Source organism: Mustela putorius, unplaced genomic scaffold (genome assembly GCF_011764305.1).
Source record: "Mustela putorius furo isolate JIRA1106 unplaced genomic scaffold, ASM1176430v1.1 tig00001451_pilon_pilon_pilon, whole genome shotgun sequence".
Taxonomy (NCBI): domain Eukaryota; kingdom Metazoa; phylum Chordata; class Mammalia; order Carnivora; family Mustelidae; genus Mustela; species Mustela putorius.
The window spans coordinates 1718739-1736102 of record NW_025421748.1 but is presented as its reverse complement, the minus strand read 5'-3'; the positions used below and the strand labels follow the sequence as shown (position 1 = coordinate 1736102).

Genomic DNA, 17364 nt, shown 5'->3' with positions numbered 1-17364 from the left:
TTTGTAGATGGAATCACATGGTGTGTTTTGTGTCTGACTTTTTTCCCTCAGCATACAGCATTCGAGATCCGTCCGTGTTGTGCGAATCCCTGGTTCTGTGCCACAGCGCACAGTATGTCTGTTTACCCACTCGCCGGGTGACGGGCCACAGCACACAGTATGTCTGTTTACTGACTCAGTGACGGGCACTCGGGTTGTTTCTAGATCTGGGCCGTTCAGGAAACTGCTCTAAGTGTTTGCGTTCGAGTTTCCGTGTGGACATGTGCTTTCCTAAGCACGGGATTGTTGGCTTGCTCAGTAGGCGCACGTTTAACTCCATGAGAACTGCCAAAAACTCTTCTAAGTGGCTCTCCCGTCTAGCGTCGTCACCAGCGGTACAGGCCCTCCAGTTGCTCTGTGGCCTTCCCAACATTTGGTGTCGTCCGTGGTTGCGTCTTAGCCATCCCGTGGGCATGTGGTGTGCCTCTTTTCTAATTTGCGTTTACTTAATCACCACGGTGCTTGTGAGCCACTCATGTATCTTTTCTGGTGAAGTGTCTGTTCAAATCCTTTGCCCATTGTTTTACTGGGTTGTCTGTTATTACCAAATTTGATGGCTAATATTTCATCCCAGAATGTGAGTTCCCAAATGCTTTTCTGCTGGAGGCAGGATGGTCCTGTGGTTAGGAACATGGGTTTTCGTGGAAGGTCTGCATCTGGATGCTGACCCAACTGTTCTCGTCAGCAAATCAGGGGTGATCACGAAACCCAGGTCCCAGGGATGTCGTGAGAATTGAAAGCAATGATCTTAACAGGACCTGGCATAATAAACATTCAGAAATGAGCTGCTCTATTTCAGTCAAGAAAATACGTGGCAAAGGTTACTATTACAATTAAAAGCCAGTTTCTAAAGAGAAACATGTGAGCAGTGGCAGTAGCTGTGGCTAGATCAGTCGGACTGTCGACAGTGCCGGGCTCCACGGGGACCCAAGCCGCGCCCTCCACCACCGCCACGGCCACGGCACACAGGTGTGGACTCGTGAGAGCACTGAGGTGCTCTCAGGTGGCACCTGGAGGGGACCCTCCCACTGTGAAGCAGCCCTAGACCTGAAGGGAGCAGCCAGAGCCAAAGGCAGAGCAGAAAGAGCGCTGGGGCCCTTGACTGGCCTCTGCGGGCCGAGGCCAGACTCCCTGCCCTGCCCAGTCTCCCTGCTTCGTGCCAAGGAGGCCCACGCTTCTGCTCAATAAAACCCAATAGACCTTTCAAGTGAAGCCACTACACTCAGCTAGGCAGTTTTCTCTTCTCTTCTTTGAAGGTTGTGGCCAGAGGAGATACAGGCGATCATTAAGTAACTTCAGGACCCCTTGTGGCCCCATCCCAGCTAATTTGGCTCCTAGGGCAGGTAGAGCCCAGTCCACGCCTGGCACGTCTTCGAGGCACCCGAGACTGGGGACGTCGGCTAGAATGGCCCGGGCAGCAAAGGTGTGGAGGCAGCTGCGGAGCCCAGGCCAGGGCTGAGGGGTTAAGATCCACTGGGGCAGACACTTCTGTTTCCACAGGGGCTCCGTGCCTCCGTTTGCCTCAGTTTACTCCTGGATGAAATGTGTCTGAAAATATCAGCAGACGACACAGAGATTCGATCACTCGGATCTTAGACACATGTTAGGAATGTTTTAGGTGTGTCGTGTTTTTGGATAAATTGGGTGGTTAAAAGTGGAGATGACAGATACCCAGGGATGGGAACCTGGCGCTGTGACCGACTGCCTAGGTCCGAGCGGAGACCGGGAGCTCAGAGGCTAAGTATCAGACCTGGCGTGAAGATCTCCTTCTCTGCCCTCTGGTTCCTATTCCAGTGACCTGGGATGAGGCCATGAGCCTTAATGAAAATATTCGGGGGGGAGGGGCGCCCACAGCCAACCCTGGCTGACACTTTGTTTCCATTTTCAGTTCAAGGTCCTGATCTAAATTTATCAAGCTTTCACGGTGTCAGCCTAGGGGTGCCGGCGCACCCTCATTTCGCCATTCCCTCATTTACTGGCATTCACTGAGCACTTACGACGGGCCAGGCCTCGGGCTGGGGTGGGGACCTGAATAATACAAGGGGCCTGCGCTCAGAGACTGTGGCCGAGGCAGACAGCCGTGCACAGCTGTGGGCATCGCTTCAGCTCTCGGAGCTCCACGCTCCGTTCACTTCCTCCGACCCCCGTTCTTCTGGTGTCTCGGCCTTCCTGTCAGCCCTGCTGGAACGCGCTTGGACACCCCTCGCTCCCTTCCGCACACACCTGGCTGGCCTCCTTTCCCGCCAGCATCTTCTGCCCCAGGAACAACCAGCCGGGGGTAAAAGGCAGGACGGTTGTGGAATGCACGGCTCCCTCACGACCCTCCACGAGGACAGGACCGGGTCCTCCGGTTCGTCGTTCCAGCCCAGGGCTCAAGAGGAAAGGAAGGGCGGGTGAACGAAGGAGTCCCCATGGGGTTGAAGGACAGGAGGGAGCGGAGGGTCCAGCACCGCGCCCTGCCCGCGGCGACCCAAGCCCCAGAGCATCGGAAGGCCCCCTGGGGGAGTCCAGCTTCCAACCCGGAGGGAGGCGGGAGCCGCTGTAACAGGAGAGGCTGCAGCTGACTGGGAGGCAGGCCCGGGTCCTTGGGTGACTTGTTCTAATCTTAGAAGGTATGTCTCCGCTTTCTGCTGCGGCCGAAGGACAAATGTCCCCGACCCCAGGACGCACGCTGTCACTGCCATGGTCACTCCAGAAGTCCCTGGCAGGCACTTGGGGCGGAGCTGTTCCAGGGCCCTCCTGGGCGCCCTTCCCTCCGCGGGGCCAGCCCCGCCCTCACGCCCACTCGGCCCACGGCCCCTGTCCCCCAGCAGCCGGAGCCAGAGAGCTCGGGCGGGACAAGGTTCCGACTCCTCCCACACCAGCTGGTCAGTCACCCAGCCTGGCTGTAACCATTTCTCCTGAATGGTCTCCAGTCCTGTCCCCTTGTCCCTTCCCAGTTCAAGCCAGCGTCCCCCGCAGTCCGGCAGACCCCCGAAGTCAGCAGAAAGCTGGGGCTCGAGCCCTGTCCTTACTTAGGACAGCCACGGATTCCCAAGTGGGACAAATGCTCACGGGCACCGCTGAGCCCTGTTCTCAGCCTCTGGAAGGTCCTCGTCCTCACGCTCCTACAAGGCCAGCAGCCCCAAGTGCCCCATCCATCCTTCACCCGTGAGCCCCTGGCGTCCCCTGGTGTGTGGTAGGGACTCGTTTAGATCTTCCGAGCGGGAGAATCCACAAACTCGGCATCTTGAGGCCATTCCTTTGCCCACAGAAGGTGGGCTGTAGGCACCGTGGGTTCTCACCCATGAGTGAAAGGCGGCCACACGCAGGGTAGGAGCTGCAGGACGGCTGGAGGCCCTCACCGCCGCCCGCATCTGACAACCCCAAGCCACCGACGGCGGACTCCCGACAGACCCTCCACCCCTGCCCCCAACCCCGTCCCCAGACTTCCTGCCACCCTGGCCCCTGCCCCAGATGTCGGCGGCCTTCGACCTTCCTCGGGGGCTCACCCGCTTCCCGACCGTCCACATTCGCTCTTCCCAAGTGCGCTTTCCAGCTCCCTTGGCAGATCCAGACGCAGTAAGAGGCTTGGCCCAGTGCAGCGTCGTTCAGGGCCATCTCTGTGGGCAGCCATGGGTGTTCACACGCTCTGTGCCCACTTTGATCCCAGGGGTGACAGCCTCCAGACCGGGCTCCCTGTCCCCAGCCCATCCAGTTTTGATGCTCCAGCCAGAGGAGCATCAAAATAAACCCAGCGGTTTTGCTTAAAACCCTCTGATGCCTCTGCATGGCCCTGGGAACGGGGTCCCCGCTCGGAGGCCCTCCCGTCCTGGCCGCTGCATCCCCTCCTGCCGCCCACCGCAAGCCCTGGCCCAGACTCGGGGAACCCTTGTGCTTCCGGAGCTGCCCTGGCCTCCCCAGCCTTCCCCGTAAGGCTCTGTCGGTGGGAGAAGGACCAGTCGCGCTCATCCCTCAGGCTTGGCCAGGCTGGTGCTTCCTCCTGGAAGCCTTCCCAGATGCCCCCGGCCAGCGTGGGTGCCCAGGCCGTGTTTCTAGCCACAGGGCCCTCAGCTCAATGTCACCTCTTCCCCTTCCCCCCTTCCTGCCCTCCTCAGGGAGGTGCCCTGTGACCACACACAGAAGCCGTGCCCAGTGCCCCTGTCTCCGGTGAGCCACTCAAGGCTTTAACAACACACCCATGCTCTGCGTTCACTTGGGTATTTGTTCACTGCTGGTCCCTCCCCCAAATGCGGGTTCCAGGGACGGGGGGTGCCGTGTCTTCAGCGCAGAGCTCACAGCTCGGGGGTGCTCAGCAAACCCTGGCCGGCTCCCTGCCGTCGTCCTCCGCGGCCAGTGAAGTGAACTGTCACCTTGCAGGTCTGGTGGTCGCAAGTTGGACATGGGTTTCCTTGCGCAAAAATCAAGCTGTTGGCAGGTTGTGTTCCTTCTGGAGGCTCTAGGGGAGAGCCTGCTTCCCCGCTTTTCCCAGCTCCGAAGCTGCCTGCCTCTCCCGGCTGCGGCCCCCTCCACCTTCAAGGCCCCACAGCCTCACTGGCTCTCTCAGATGCTCACGCCCTTCCAGCCCACTCCTCCGCGTCTGGGAAGCCTCCTGCCTGCACTGGGACTGCCCAGCTCATTCAGGACAATCACCCTGTTTTAAGGGCAGCTGATCATTCCCCTTTGCCGTGGAACCTACTGTATTCACAGGATCCAGAGGTTGGGATGCGGACATCTTTGGGGGCCGTTATTCTGCGTACCAAGCAGATGGGTCACACTTTAAATACTTAAAATCCCCAGCAGCCCGTAAACTCGGGTGCAGACAGCACCCGTCGTGGCGTCTCTGTCTCTTCTCATCCGGTGTGCGTCTGCCGTCACGTGTGCAGAGCCTCACAACGGTCCCATGAGGGAGGCAAGGCAGGCCTGACTCCCACTGCACAGGGCAGGAGGCCAAGGCTTCAAGAGCCTGTGTGAGGTGACCAGAGTCCCCCAAGAAAGGGGCAGGTCCGAGATCATGCTCGGGACCTGCCCAGTGTCCTGACCAGCCCACCTCCCAGGCGCCCTGCACGAGGGGCGGTAACAAGCAACAACCATCATGAGGAGGAGAAGAAAAGGAAGAAAGGCGGAAGATGCCGATGATGGAAAACACCTTCCTTCTCAGCAGCCTCCGAAGAGCAGCAGGAGATCCTGCCTGTCGCCCCAGGACGGCAGAAGGGGTGGAAACACACGCCATTGTGCATCTGCTTCCAGAGGGTTCCTCCCACGCAGCGAATCCTATCGCTCCCCGTCACGAGGTTTCCTTAGCTCCCCCACGCCTGGGAGATGAAGTCCGCATTCCCGAGCGCCGTCCCAGCAGCCCCACTTGCTTGCAGAGGTCCTGGGCAAGGACGCTCACGGCAGGTGTTGGCCCTGAGGGCCACCCTCGTCCTGTGTCCTCTTGACGACACAGGGGCACGAGGGTTATCATGCTGAGTTTACAGGTAGTGAAACTGAGGCTCAGAGACATGGAGGTCTGCCCGAGGCCCCCCACGCAGCTAAGACCTGAGTGCCACAGCCTGAACGAGCCTGAGCGAAAACCTGGCTCCGCCTCCCCTTTCCACTTAGACCGAATGGAACCAATTAAACTTCCCAAAGATGTCTTCGTCTTCCGCACTTGGACACTGGGCACCTGCCAGTCCTTCCCCCGTGCCGGGTATGACCTCCCCCTCCCCCCACTCCCTCCATCCGTCTTATTTACCCCTCAAGGCTGCGAAAGCATCACTTCCTCCATGCAGCTTTCCCTGATTCACTCACACGACCGAAGTGCCCCTTCTCTGAAGCTTCCATGGCAGTGACGTGCGTTTCCCAATCCCAGCCACGGTCTTCCTGCATTAGGGTAATTTTATTAGTCTGTTTTCAGTAAAACGAGCAGCTTCTGGAGCCCCAGGACCATGAACTATCAACGTTATATCCCGGCACTTAGTCCGTGTTGGGCACAGGACAGACGCTCAGTAAGTACTCCCTGAGGGAAGGCGGGACCCACCGTGAGCGGAGGGCCTCTGGTGCAGGCCCTCCGCTGGCTGCTTGACCTCAGACGCCTTCTGTCCTGCTCACAGACCTGTAAGGCACCCGACTGCGTGACCAGCCCCTCCAGGGACAAGTTGGAGGACACTCCCTAGAAGGGTCTGCAGCTGCGAGGCGTGCTGGGAGCCTGGGAAAGCCGAACGTGCAGAGAGGGAAGTCGGGCACATGCAGACAGAGCCGGTCCCCTCGGCTGGCCTCCCCACCCCAAACCAACAAGCTCAGTTGACAGAGAATTCACGTCCAGTACGATTCGCCCATTTAAAGGTTTTTCCTTATTCACAGAGTTGTGCAGCTGTCCCTGTGGTCAGTTCCAGAGCATTTCATCACCTCACCGAAAAAGATATCCCACACCCCTGAGCCCTCGCTCACCCCATGTCCTCGTCTTCCCGTGCCCCAGCCCTGCACAACCGCGCCTCTCTGGTAACGCGCCACAGTGCAGTCTGTGACTCTGAGGGACCTACTCTGTCTTCACAGACTTGTTTGTTCTGGACAATTCGTGGAAATGGAATCGTGGAGCACGTGGTCCTCTGTGACTGCCCCGTCCCCAAGCGAGCAGCAGCCTTGGGGTTCACCCACACTGTGCCGCGATTACAACCGCATCCTTTGCGTGGCCAAGCGGCAGTCCGATACACAGATAGGCCACGGCCGCCTGTCCGTGCGTCCGTGAGTGGCCGCGGACGTGATATTTTGATCCAGCTGTTTTGATTGGACAAAGAGCTTTGGACGGTTGGGGTGTGTCTATATCCCCGATCAATGTCCCGACCGTACGAAGCATAAAATTGTGCTTGGTTTATTGTTTTAATGGCTCATCACCGAGCACATGGGTTTCTCGGGGATGGCTTGAGCGCTCTGACAGAGTCTGCTGGGAGCCGGCCTTGCTGGTACGGTGGCCAGCCGAGACGGCTGAGGCGCGATCGCCCCTCTGGAGCACCCAGGGCGGGAAGCCACAGGGAGCACATCTCCGCCAGCTGGGGGTCCCCCCGAGGCTTCAGTCACCAAAGGGAATGGGAGAGCAGGAGCAGATGAGACCCTGGATTTCCCTTGGTGCATCCAGGGAGCCAGAGGCCCCGTAGCCAGCATCTGCCGTCAGATGCTATTTAGTAACAGCTAACAGTTCCAGGAGGCCGACTTCATGCCATGCCCTGTCTAAACATTCTACATGCGTGAGCTCATTAAGTCCCTCCAATGACCATATACCGTAAGTGCGACCATCGTCGATGGAAACTGAGGCGCAGGGCTCACTCGGGGCACCTGGGTGGCTCAGTCGGTGAGATGTCTGCCTTTGGTTTCGGTCATGACCCCAGCGTCCTGGGTTCAAGCCCGTGTCGCTTCTCCCTCTCCCTCGGACTCTCCCCTGCTCATGCACATTCTCTCTCTCTCTCTCTATCACTCACTCTCAAATAAATAAATAAAATCTTTAAAAAAAAAAAAAAAAAGGATAGAGAAAGAAAGAAATGGAGGCACAAAAATGGTAGCTGGTCCAAGGCCACAGAACTAGTAAATGCAGAGGCAGGATTTGAACCGGGGCCATCTGGCCCCACCCTGAGCTCTGGGCTCTACCGTGTCGCATAGAGCATGAGAATCACCAGCTGGGAACCCCTCCCAGCACAGACAGGGCTCATTCTGAATCTGTGGGGACTCTGGGGATTCTAGCTGCCTCCTGTGTCTCCGGGAGAATGACGGCATCACTCTAGGAAACAGGGCCCCTGTTGCATATCGGGTTGGACCAGAGGCTGATGGATCTTAAGAATTCTGTTTATGAATAAGGAAGCACAGAGTCAGCAAGACCCATGTCCAGTGCGTTTGAGAGCCAAGATTAGAACCCAGATCTGACTCCGAATGAGTTGTTCTTTCCACTTCTGCCAAGCAGTCCCTGTGCCTCCCCAGCTCCACCAGACTCAAAGGTGTTTTCCTTATGCTTGTCCGACAGGCAACGGGTTGGATAAAGAAAGTGAAGATACCTTATCTCCCAAATTACATTTATAAGGTCCCATCACTAGAATGGCGCTCGGGATGAACATCTCTGCCTCCCCTCTCCCTCTGTTGTCCCTGCCGTGACCTGGGAACGCGCCTGGACCCTAACCCAGCCCGTGCCTCCGCCACTAACCCAGCTGAGCCCTCCTGGATGACCTGCCGCGCCCCCAAAGCCACGGGCTACACTGATTCTAAGACCACTAATGCGTCCATCATGTGTCCCACTGACTGAGGGCTGCTCAACCCTGTCCACACTCCTGGTCTGCCGTCACCTCCTAAGAGGAGACTCTCAGAGGCCAAGCACCTGCTGTTTTCAGATCCTTAAAGCCCGCAGATGGGCAGATATGGGATATTTGGGACTTTGGGGGCTTATGTGAAATCTGGTCGGCGTCATGCACACGCTCCTGTGCCTGGGCCTCATTTTGTTGCTGGTCTTTCCCTTGCCCGCCTCCTCCAGAAAGGGCCGTGTGCCCTCTGAGGGCCACCACAGTCATCCCGTGCCTGCTGCGGCGTCTGGAGATGCTCGAGAAATAAGGAAGGAGGGCCTCAACAGCACGGGGGACAGACACGAGGTTTTCTCTGTCCGGTGACATCGCAGGGTTCTTACCCTCTGTCACCTGTGCCACAGGGCTCTTCTGGCCCCGACCCATCCCATCTGCAGGAAAATGTCTGCCAGGGCCCCTCCTCTGCGAACGACAGCCATCCCAGCATTAATAAGGAGATGGCCCAGAGTTCAGTCTGGGGACCCTTTCTTTGCCCTATGCTGTGTATCCTCCGATTTTATCTAGTCTTGTGACTGTGAATACAGTCTAACGAGGGTTAGTTTCGTGTCCAGCCTGGACCCGTCCTCTGAGCTCTGGATGTGGTTGCATTCAGTTCCCTTCTGCCGTGTCTTCAGTTGGACGTCTATGAACATTTCAGACGCTCGTGACCAAGAAGGAACGGTTCACCCCTCGTCCACCCTCACTCACGGTTCCTGTCCCAGCAAGCCTGCCCCAGCGCAGGGAAAAATCCCGCTGCCTCCCCCTGTCCGAATCAGACTCTCGGGAGTCGCCCTCGGCTGCTGCCTTCCCGTGCTCCCCAGACCCAGGGCGTCTGTCTCTCCTCGCTGTCCTGTCCCCAGACCACCCCTTCTGCCCCCTGCAAGCCTGGCCCCTCCACCACTGGCGCTTAGCGGGGCCGCCTGCAGAAGCCCCTCCTGGGCTCTCCGCTTCCAGACAGACAGCCTCTTGGGGGGGCCCAGCTCCCAGCTCTCCTGGAAACCCTCCGGGTGGTGTTCTGGGAGACAGCCTCCCACGGTGTGGCCCCGGCCGCTCGCAATACGTCCCTCATCTCCTGGACGCACCGTGTCTCTGTCCTGCTCGTCACTCTGGCCCTCAGCCTTTGTTTCTGTCTGGGCTGTCTGCTTCCCATCTCGTCCCCCGCTGGGATTGAACTTGGATGACGCCTCCTCATATGTGTCTTCCCCACCCGCAGAGATAACGTTTCCTTTCTTCTCAAGCGTTCAGCCAGTCACCTTGTCTACCTGTGTCTGTGCTTGTAGTTGGTGTCCGCCCTTGGGACAGCAAACCCTTAAGGGTGAGCGCTCCCTCTTATTTGCTGTTATATCCCAGGGCCTAGAACCGTAGATGTTTATTGGTGATACTATTGCACATAATTGGATATAGTGGATAATACTGGATATATTAATGACTGAGTAAGAGAACCCTTCTCCGAAAGGTCTAGAGTTACTTAGCGCGTTGTTCTAGAAAGAGCTGGAGCTTTGGCATTTAGCGAAGTCCGGTGCTGGCTCTTGCTGACTTGAATAGCAAGTTACTCAGCCACTTGGGGTAGTTTCTTCTCCCGGAAGAGAGGCGTGAGAGTTGCAGCGAGTGTCCCGAGCGCCGTAAGGGCAGAGCTCCCCACACAGCAGGTGTCCTGAGCACGGAGGTCGGTCACGTGGGCCTTCCTGGGTCCCAGCCCCGCACCCTGTGCACCATCCCAGGATGGGAATGGCTGGACGCTGGGTGAGTCGAAGAGTCAGGGAGAAGGGAGGGGTGTGAAGGAAGACCGTTGTGGCATCCCGGAGAGTTGGTCTGTGGATCTTTTGAAGTGAGTGTAAGTATGATCGTTTTGGAAGAATGTGAATCCCCTAAAGGACTGTGTTAAGATCCGTCGTCATTCTAGAAGAGCAAAGAAGGAGACGCTTCATATTTTCAAGGCTCTGGTCATCTGTGCTGTCTCTGGCACGCAAGAGAACCTTCCTTTTAGGCAAGAGCAGGGGCTCCTCAGCCCCCGAGCTGGTGCTCCCCTCACTTCTCCCCTCACTGTGGACGGAGAGGCCTCCCTGGGTGCCTTGTTTCCCTAATGCAGGGCCCGGATGGTGTCAGGTACTTGGGTCTTGGACCCAAGAAGACAACGGAGCAACGGGCAGGGCCAAGAAGGAGGCAGAGCCTGAGTCGGGCCACGCACGAAGGTTCTGCTGTGTGCATGGGCGGCTTACGCGGTTGTGTTTCCACAGCATGGCAACGGCTTGGAGGAAGTTCCATGCCGTCCAGACACAGGGACTCCCCAGTTCTCAGAAGAAAGTCCCGTAGAAAAGGAAAGTAAACACCAGAGGTGATTTTTCTTCTGGCCTCAGCAACGTTAGACAGGTACACAGGAGCGGTTTCCAAGCTGGCTGGCAGAGCCAACCTGATCCGTGGTGGGAGGGCTCCGTGAGCCGGAGCTGGGCCCAGGACGCTGGCGCGGAGACGCACAGTCGGGGAAGACAGGTGTCAGCTAAAGTCCGGAAGGAGATGAATCTGGAAAACAGACTGAAGACCTAGAGACTGACCCAAGAAGAAAGGATGCGATGGTATCTCAGCGGTGACTCAGACCTGGTCTGGATGCAGCCGGGGAGAGCCTGTGACTGGCCAGGTCCCAAGGGGGTCAGTCAGGGTGTCGGCGACTCTAGGAGCAGGTATGGCCCTGACGCTGCCGGGGGCGGGGGAAGCAGAAAGCCCCCTCCGACGAGGACTTTCTGCACTCTGGGCTCTGTGTTAAATGCCTTGTGGACATATTACAGACAGAGAAAGAACTCCTTAGGGAGGTCGCAGGGGCCCCAGCAAAGTCTTGGACTAGGCAGGGACCCTGACGCCCTCCTCAGTCCAGGTGGGCGCGTGGCCCTCCCGAAGCAGCCTCGGGACCAGGAGAGAAAGCTGGAGAAGTCCCTCGCTAACCTGGAGTCTGCGTGGTGCCCCTTTGAACCACTGGAGGAGGTTAGCAGCTCTAGCTACGAGAACCACGAGGCAGAGACCCAGGCAGAGCCTCAAGGAGGCTGAGCTGCCAGCTCCTGTCCATCTGCAAGGCCACACTTCTCCTGCCGCACCAGTGCGACCCGGTGGCCGACAAGTTTTGCTTCTTACAGAGCATTTCGCAGTTTCCCAAGCGCCTTCACAAATCATGCTGCCTGACTGACATTCGTTGTTGGATTATCAGCCGCTGGAGGAAAGGCTCTCAGGGATCATCCTCTTGGCTCCCCTGTGTGACTCTGGCTAAGTGACTTGCCCTCTCTGGGTGTTACTGCCGCAGCGGAGAGCCTGGGATCTGGAGAGGGGCTGGTGGTGAGTGGATTTTCCAGGCTTCAATAAGCTCTGGAACCCTCAGACGTTCTAAAGGAGAGCCATTCACTGGGCTCCAGGGAAACAAACTCAGATATATTATAATCTTTCCTTCAACCCAGCTCTAAGCCCCAAAAGCTTCCCGAAGCCTCATCGTCCTAGCACTTCCCGGAGCCCCTTGCCAAGCCCTGTTTGGAGACAAGGAGGTTAGGGGGAGTTTCTGAGTCCCTTACAGCTCTATTTTTGTCTGGAATGTGCCTTCCTGCTCACCCGCCACTGGTGCCTCTCGAGCAGAGGCAGAGTGCACGGTCAGCAGGGCCCGAGCAGTGAAGAGCGGCGGACGGAGAAATGATCCGTTCTGTGTGCGGGGAGTCAGGCAGAGGCGCAGACCAGCCGGCCCAGCGTCTTTGCCAGAGGGGCTCTAGTCATCGAAACCGGGCCAAAACCTCTCCGAAGGACCCGAAGGCCTGTGATCCCTCTGGCGGGGCAGGTGGGAGCCCCGGAGCTCCGCCCAGCTGGGCCGTGCTAGGGGAGGGCTCAGTCTCCCCCCTGGCTTCCCGAATGGAGGTGAACCCTTCCACATCCGCATGCGAGGTCAGCATTGGGTGTTTAGGCTGGGCTTGACCTTGAATTACAGCAGGAAAGAGCAAAGACAAGCTCATCTTTCCTCCGGGACAGCCTGTTCTCAGACCCAAAGGTCTGTGTTCCGGCCACTCCTCTCCAACTCTAAACAAAGGCGTCTTCACAGGGCTCAGCCCTGATCGCTGAAGTTCACAACAAGAGGTTAGTGGGGCTTGGGGCTTGCCTTACCCCCTGACCCCACGCAGGGTCTAGCATGACCAGGGACATTTACTTTGGAGGGAACACCCAAACAAGAAAGGTTGGACACACCTCTAGCACAAAAAGGAGGGCCTAGGAAGCGCATGTGCGTGTGTGTGTTGGCACGTGGATAAGCGTACGTGAATGTGAGTGCATGTGTGTGATGTACATGGACACGGGCCTTATCTCTGTGGGCCACGAGCCCCATGCAGAGACCAAGGTGGGCTTTCTCAGACCAGCTGCGCCCAAATCCCAGTTTCAGGCTAGACGCAGGAGGGGAAGTCACAGGGCGGCTGCAGCCATTGCCGTCATCCCCAAAGCCAATGCCTGAGGCCTCTAGGACTGGGCATTTAAGAAAATACTGCAGACAGGCGGTTACATAGACCACGTGCCCCACGGCCGGAGTGGGGTGGCCATTTACAGCCCTCGCTGACTCCCCAAGTGTGTCTCGGTGAGAAGTGGCGCGTGGACACCAACAGTGTCCAGGGCACCTTGGTCGCGTCAGGAGCCTGGAGGCACCTGGAGGGAGTCCCAGTGACCTGCGCGGGGGGCAAGCAGGGCCTGCGCATGCCTGTAGCCAACTTGGAGAAGCCTAACTTGCAGGCGGCTCCTTTGGCAAAAGGAGCAGAAGGAAGAGCGGACGAGCCGCTCTCGGGAAGGGCTCTGGCGAGAACCCCGCTGCTGGGCGTAGTGACAAGCCTTCCAGAGCCCTTCACGGTGTGCCCGGCTGGCCTCGGCACTCCACACAGTGAATCATGTAACCCGTGGAAAGGTGCAGAAAGGGGGAGCCCCTGGCCCAGCTCGCCGAGCTCCTAGGAGATGGAGAATTCAGGGCCTGAACCCGGGTGGTCCGGCTCCCTTATGCTCGCCAAGTGCCCGTCAGACTATTTCCTGATTAATTCAACAAAGAGGCACCGAATGCTTCTTCGTCCAAGGCACTCACTTAAGGAGAGACGCCAAGACCTATATCCATGTTCAGAGCTCAGTAAGGGCATCTGCTTACCCTGTTCCCTACACTTAAAGCCCTTCTTTCCAACGTGTTGGACACTCCCCATTTCTGAAGGCCTCTTCCGACCAAGGGTAGGAGAGCCCCGTGCCATCTCTACAGAACCCTCTCCAGGCTGGGTCTTTGCAGAGTGAGGAACATGAGCTTGTGCTACTTCACAGACCCCTGGGTGCCCCTGTGGGACAGGACCCAGTTTTATTCCTCTCTAGACCCCCGGAGCCACACCCAGGGCCGAGCGGGTCACCACTATGCACTAAATGCCGTTAAGTGGAGGGTCTTAAAAATCCTTGGACGTCAGGCCGAGTTCAAGATGCTACTGAAATGTGTCGTTGTCACAGCTTCCCTGCTCGAGGCCACAGCCCAGCGCCCAGCGTGGCCCCCAGAAGCAAAGAAGAGAGAGCCGAGCACACGTTAACTTTCGCTTCCCCTTGGTTTGCCAGGAGAGACCGGCAGAGGCCAGGGCCACCGTGGATGATTCGGCGCCCCCCTCCGTGGCCCAGCTGGCTGGGCGGTTCAGGGAGCAGGCAGCCGCCGCAAAGGAGGTGAGTCGGAGGGCTTCTGAGCCCCTCTTCTGGGAGGGGGCTGGAGGAAGGGGAAGTCTGGGTCAGGCCCAGAGCAAAGGGAGGGAGGAGGCTCCGTACTTACCAAATTAGGAAGAGAAGCCCGAGAGGGGTCCCTCTGAATGTGAGGGGTGTGGCCAGGCGGCTGGGCCTGGGCAGAATCTTTCCCCACTCAAGCGAGGCTTCCCACGGGCCTGGCCAGGAGCGGGGAAGGGGGGGACACGCAGGCCAGGGAGCTGGAAACATGGGAGCCTGGCTTCGTTTCCATCTTGGTCATGTACTGTGGGGGACTTAGATCCTGCCTGGCCATGCGAGGCCTGGGCGGGTTCAGAATACGGAGGTGCCCCATGCTCAGCTCCCACGCCCACGTCCGGGAGTCAGGAGCACGGTGAGAGGGGGCAGATTCTGAGTTGAGAATTGAAGAGGAAGAGAAAACTTTTCAGGGACGTGCATTCTGATGGGAGGCCAGGGATCGGGAAGGATCCGGGGACCACCAGACCCCAGCGGAGTCCAGCTGGAGGGGACAGTGTGAAAAGGGTTGTTGTGACGCTGGAGAGAGTTGGGCTAGATTGTCCTGAGTCACTCGTGTGCAGAGCTCAGCAGGAGGGACAGGAAGGAGAGGCCGGGGTGGGCCGTGGCCCCTTGGGGCCAACCAGGGCGCAGCGATCATTCTTTAGGTGCCACGTTTTGTCCTTTGGTTTTCCCATCTGAAACATCGGTCTTGGGTTTCTAGAGACTAACGCGATGTCGCGAAGGGTGAGGAGGGTAGTGGCGATAGAAGGTGCCGGCAGCCCTTGGAGACCAGAAGCCAGTGTCATTTTGAGAGGTTGTTTTGAGAGGCCAGTGACTCTCAAAGCAGACAGGGTGCTCCCGCAGAAAAGACCCAGGAGCCCGGAAGTCAGAAGGGGCAGACCCTGGAAAAGAATCACTCATACAGTGAACGGACACTCTATCAAAGACGCGCACCCTCCCTCCGTCTCTCTCCAGACATCCCTGACATTCCCAAAACCAGCTTCCGCTTCCTCCTCTTCCTCCTGTTGCCTGATTAGCTCTCTCCTTTTCTCTCTGTGTGTCTGTCTGTCCCCTGCCTCCAGACTCCAGCCTGTAAACCAACGAGAAGGAAACCGCCCTGCTCCCTCCCTCTGTTCCCCCCCAAGGTGGAGCTGGGCCAGAACGGTGAGGAGGTAAGTGTCGTGCCAGGGCTCGGGGATGCTGGTTATGGATCTGCTTTCTCCTTCTAGAGGAGAAACACACACATTTAGACCTTGAAACCTGTGCAGGGAGTTTCTCCCATCCGGATTCAGGGATGAAGTTCCTCTTCTTAATGCTCCCAGCATCCTTGATTCAGACACCCAGGTTCCTTTCCACTCCTCCTCATGGAGGCTCCTTTAGGATTTGTCTAGACTTGGAGCACTGTTTTCCAAGCCGGAGAATTTCAACAAAGAGAACAAATGGGTCGTACAGTATTACCACGCCAGACTCAGGAGTCACCAAGGTTATGTTTTAGTCCAGGTCCGACTTCTATGATCTTCCTTGTGCAGAAGGCACCTGGAAAGAGGCTGCACTTGTGTAAGGCAGGGTTGCCTCGTGAGACCGAGTATCGTGGTTTCACACTACTCTTGTAAAGACTGGCTACTGTTCTGGGTCCCTGGAAGAAAATCAGAGTATTCAGAGGCCTCGTCGCCCTCGTGTGTGAATGACCAGCGTCACGCACAGCAGCCGGGCGCTGACATCACAGATCTAGCCGGCAGTAGATTCCCAGGCTCGGTATGTACCTGCTCTTGTTTATCCCATCGTAGCTGTAAGAGGGACTTCTCTGTGCCCCTCCCAGAGCCAAAGCCTTCCTGGTGGCTACACCACGGTCCCCCAGAAGCGAGCTTGCATGTTTTCTCGTCCAGCCTGGGAGACCCACCCCGAGAGGGAGCCAGGAAGCCAAACGCAGCTCAGTTCCCACATCTCACCTCAGCCACCTCTCTCCTTCCGTTCTGGGGACCAGCAACCTGATAATGGACACGCGCTGCCCGTGTGACCTTGAGCGCCTGTGGTCGTGAATGTGTGGAGGACAGAGACAGTTTCAAACCTTTCCCACCGGCTTATAGGCGGAGGCCCATCAGAGAAAGCGGAAATGCGCTGCTGCTGCCAGTCTAGGAGGGTGGGGGCACCTAGAGGTTACTGCTCTGAGGTTACTCCCCCAGGCCCTGCACAAGGGTCTCTTTCTGGAATGGGAACCCCAAGAAACACGGTTTTTAAAAACTGAGGATTTTTGGAATTTCTTCAAACACCAGTATTATGATTCTGTGGCCTCAAGGAGTTACTAGCCAGTGCTATGACCAGATACATGCCAACGACTTCTCTTTACGGAGGGTCAGCTTCTCCTGGTGACTCTCAGCCCTTGGGCTTGGTGTCTGTGGCTGTGGCCCTTAGGAGCCTACCTGAGGCTGCCCCCCATGATCCGGGCTCAGCCCTGGGGAAGCCCCTGTCTTGCACTGAGCCTGCTTCCTTATTTGTGAAACGGGACACGAACACTAGCCAGACAGATGACAGGGGCTGGACGGGGACGTTTTATTCCCTGGAATAAAAGCAGAGCGAGTCAGGTTAGTTCAGCGGCTCTGGGAGAAACCGGTCTCCAGGCTCAGCCCCTGGGGGACTGCCCAGCAGAGAGACGGCCTCTAAGAGCCAAGGGCTGGACGAGTAGGAGAGCGGAGTTTAGAAGGATAACCTTGCCTGAAGTAGAAGTGGCAGGCTGCTTGCACGTAGGAAGGACATTGCTTCCAGGACCAATGACATCTTGTCACCGGGGTGATCAGGGGAAATAAAAAGAACCAGCCGCTTTGACTGGCCAGGCGGGAGGGAGGCTGCTGCCTGCAGGAACTGAGTTCCCGAAGCCTGGGGGCATGGGGCTCGAGGGAGGGCTCCAGTCAGGGCACTGCTCAGGGCGGGCAGGGTCTCCTCACTGCTTCGTCACTGCTGCCCCTCCAGCCACAAGACTAGTTGGCCAAACCCTCTGCCAGAGAAAGGATGAAAAGCTCTCCCAGCTGAAAAATCAGCTCCACAATTTCTAGACCTTCTAGGAACGTCACATGTAGACGTACATACTTCTGTTCAGAGCCTGAGCTCCAGGGAAGATGGAGCCCTGTGTTAGACGGCGGGGGGAATGCTGTCCCCTGCTGCCGTGTCCGGGAACTGCACTGGCCGCGGCGCCCGCGTCTTCCCACTCTGCGGCCCAAGTCAAAAGACCATGGGCTGGGAGCCTGGGCTGGGTTCCCAGCGGTCCTACAGCACAGGGGCTGCTGTCATCCAAAGTCCCCTCTCTCATGAAGATAGTGGTCGTCCGGGGAAGAGA

At 57.8% G+C, this 17364-nt stretch overlaps 1 protein-coding gene across 2 annotated transcripts in view; it reads left to right on the top strand.

The window, feature by feature from the left end:
* RCSD1 (RCSD domain containing 1) overlaps nt 1-17364 on the top strand; it is a 60061-nt gene that overhangs the window by 31127 nt on the left and 11570 nt on the right. For both annotated transcript variants that reach the window (XM_004779271.3, XM_045087790.1), the window contains 2 exons: nt 13902-14003; nt 15116-15205. In XM_004779271.3, the coding sequence (XP_004779328.1) occupies nt 13902-14003; nt 15116-15205 (192 nt within the window). The remainder of the gene's footprint in view (nt 1-13901; nt 14004-15115; nt 15206-17364) is intronic.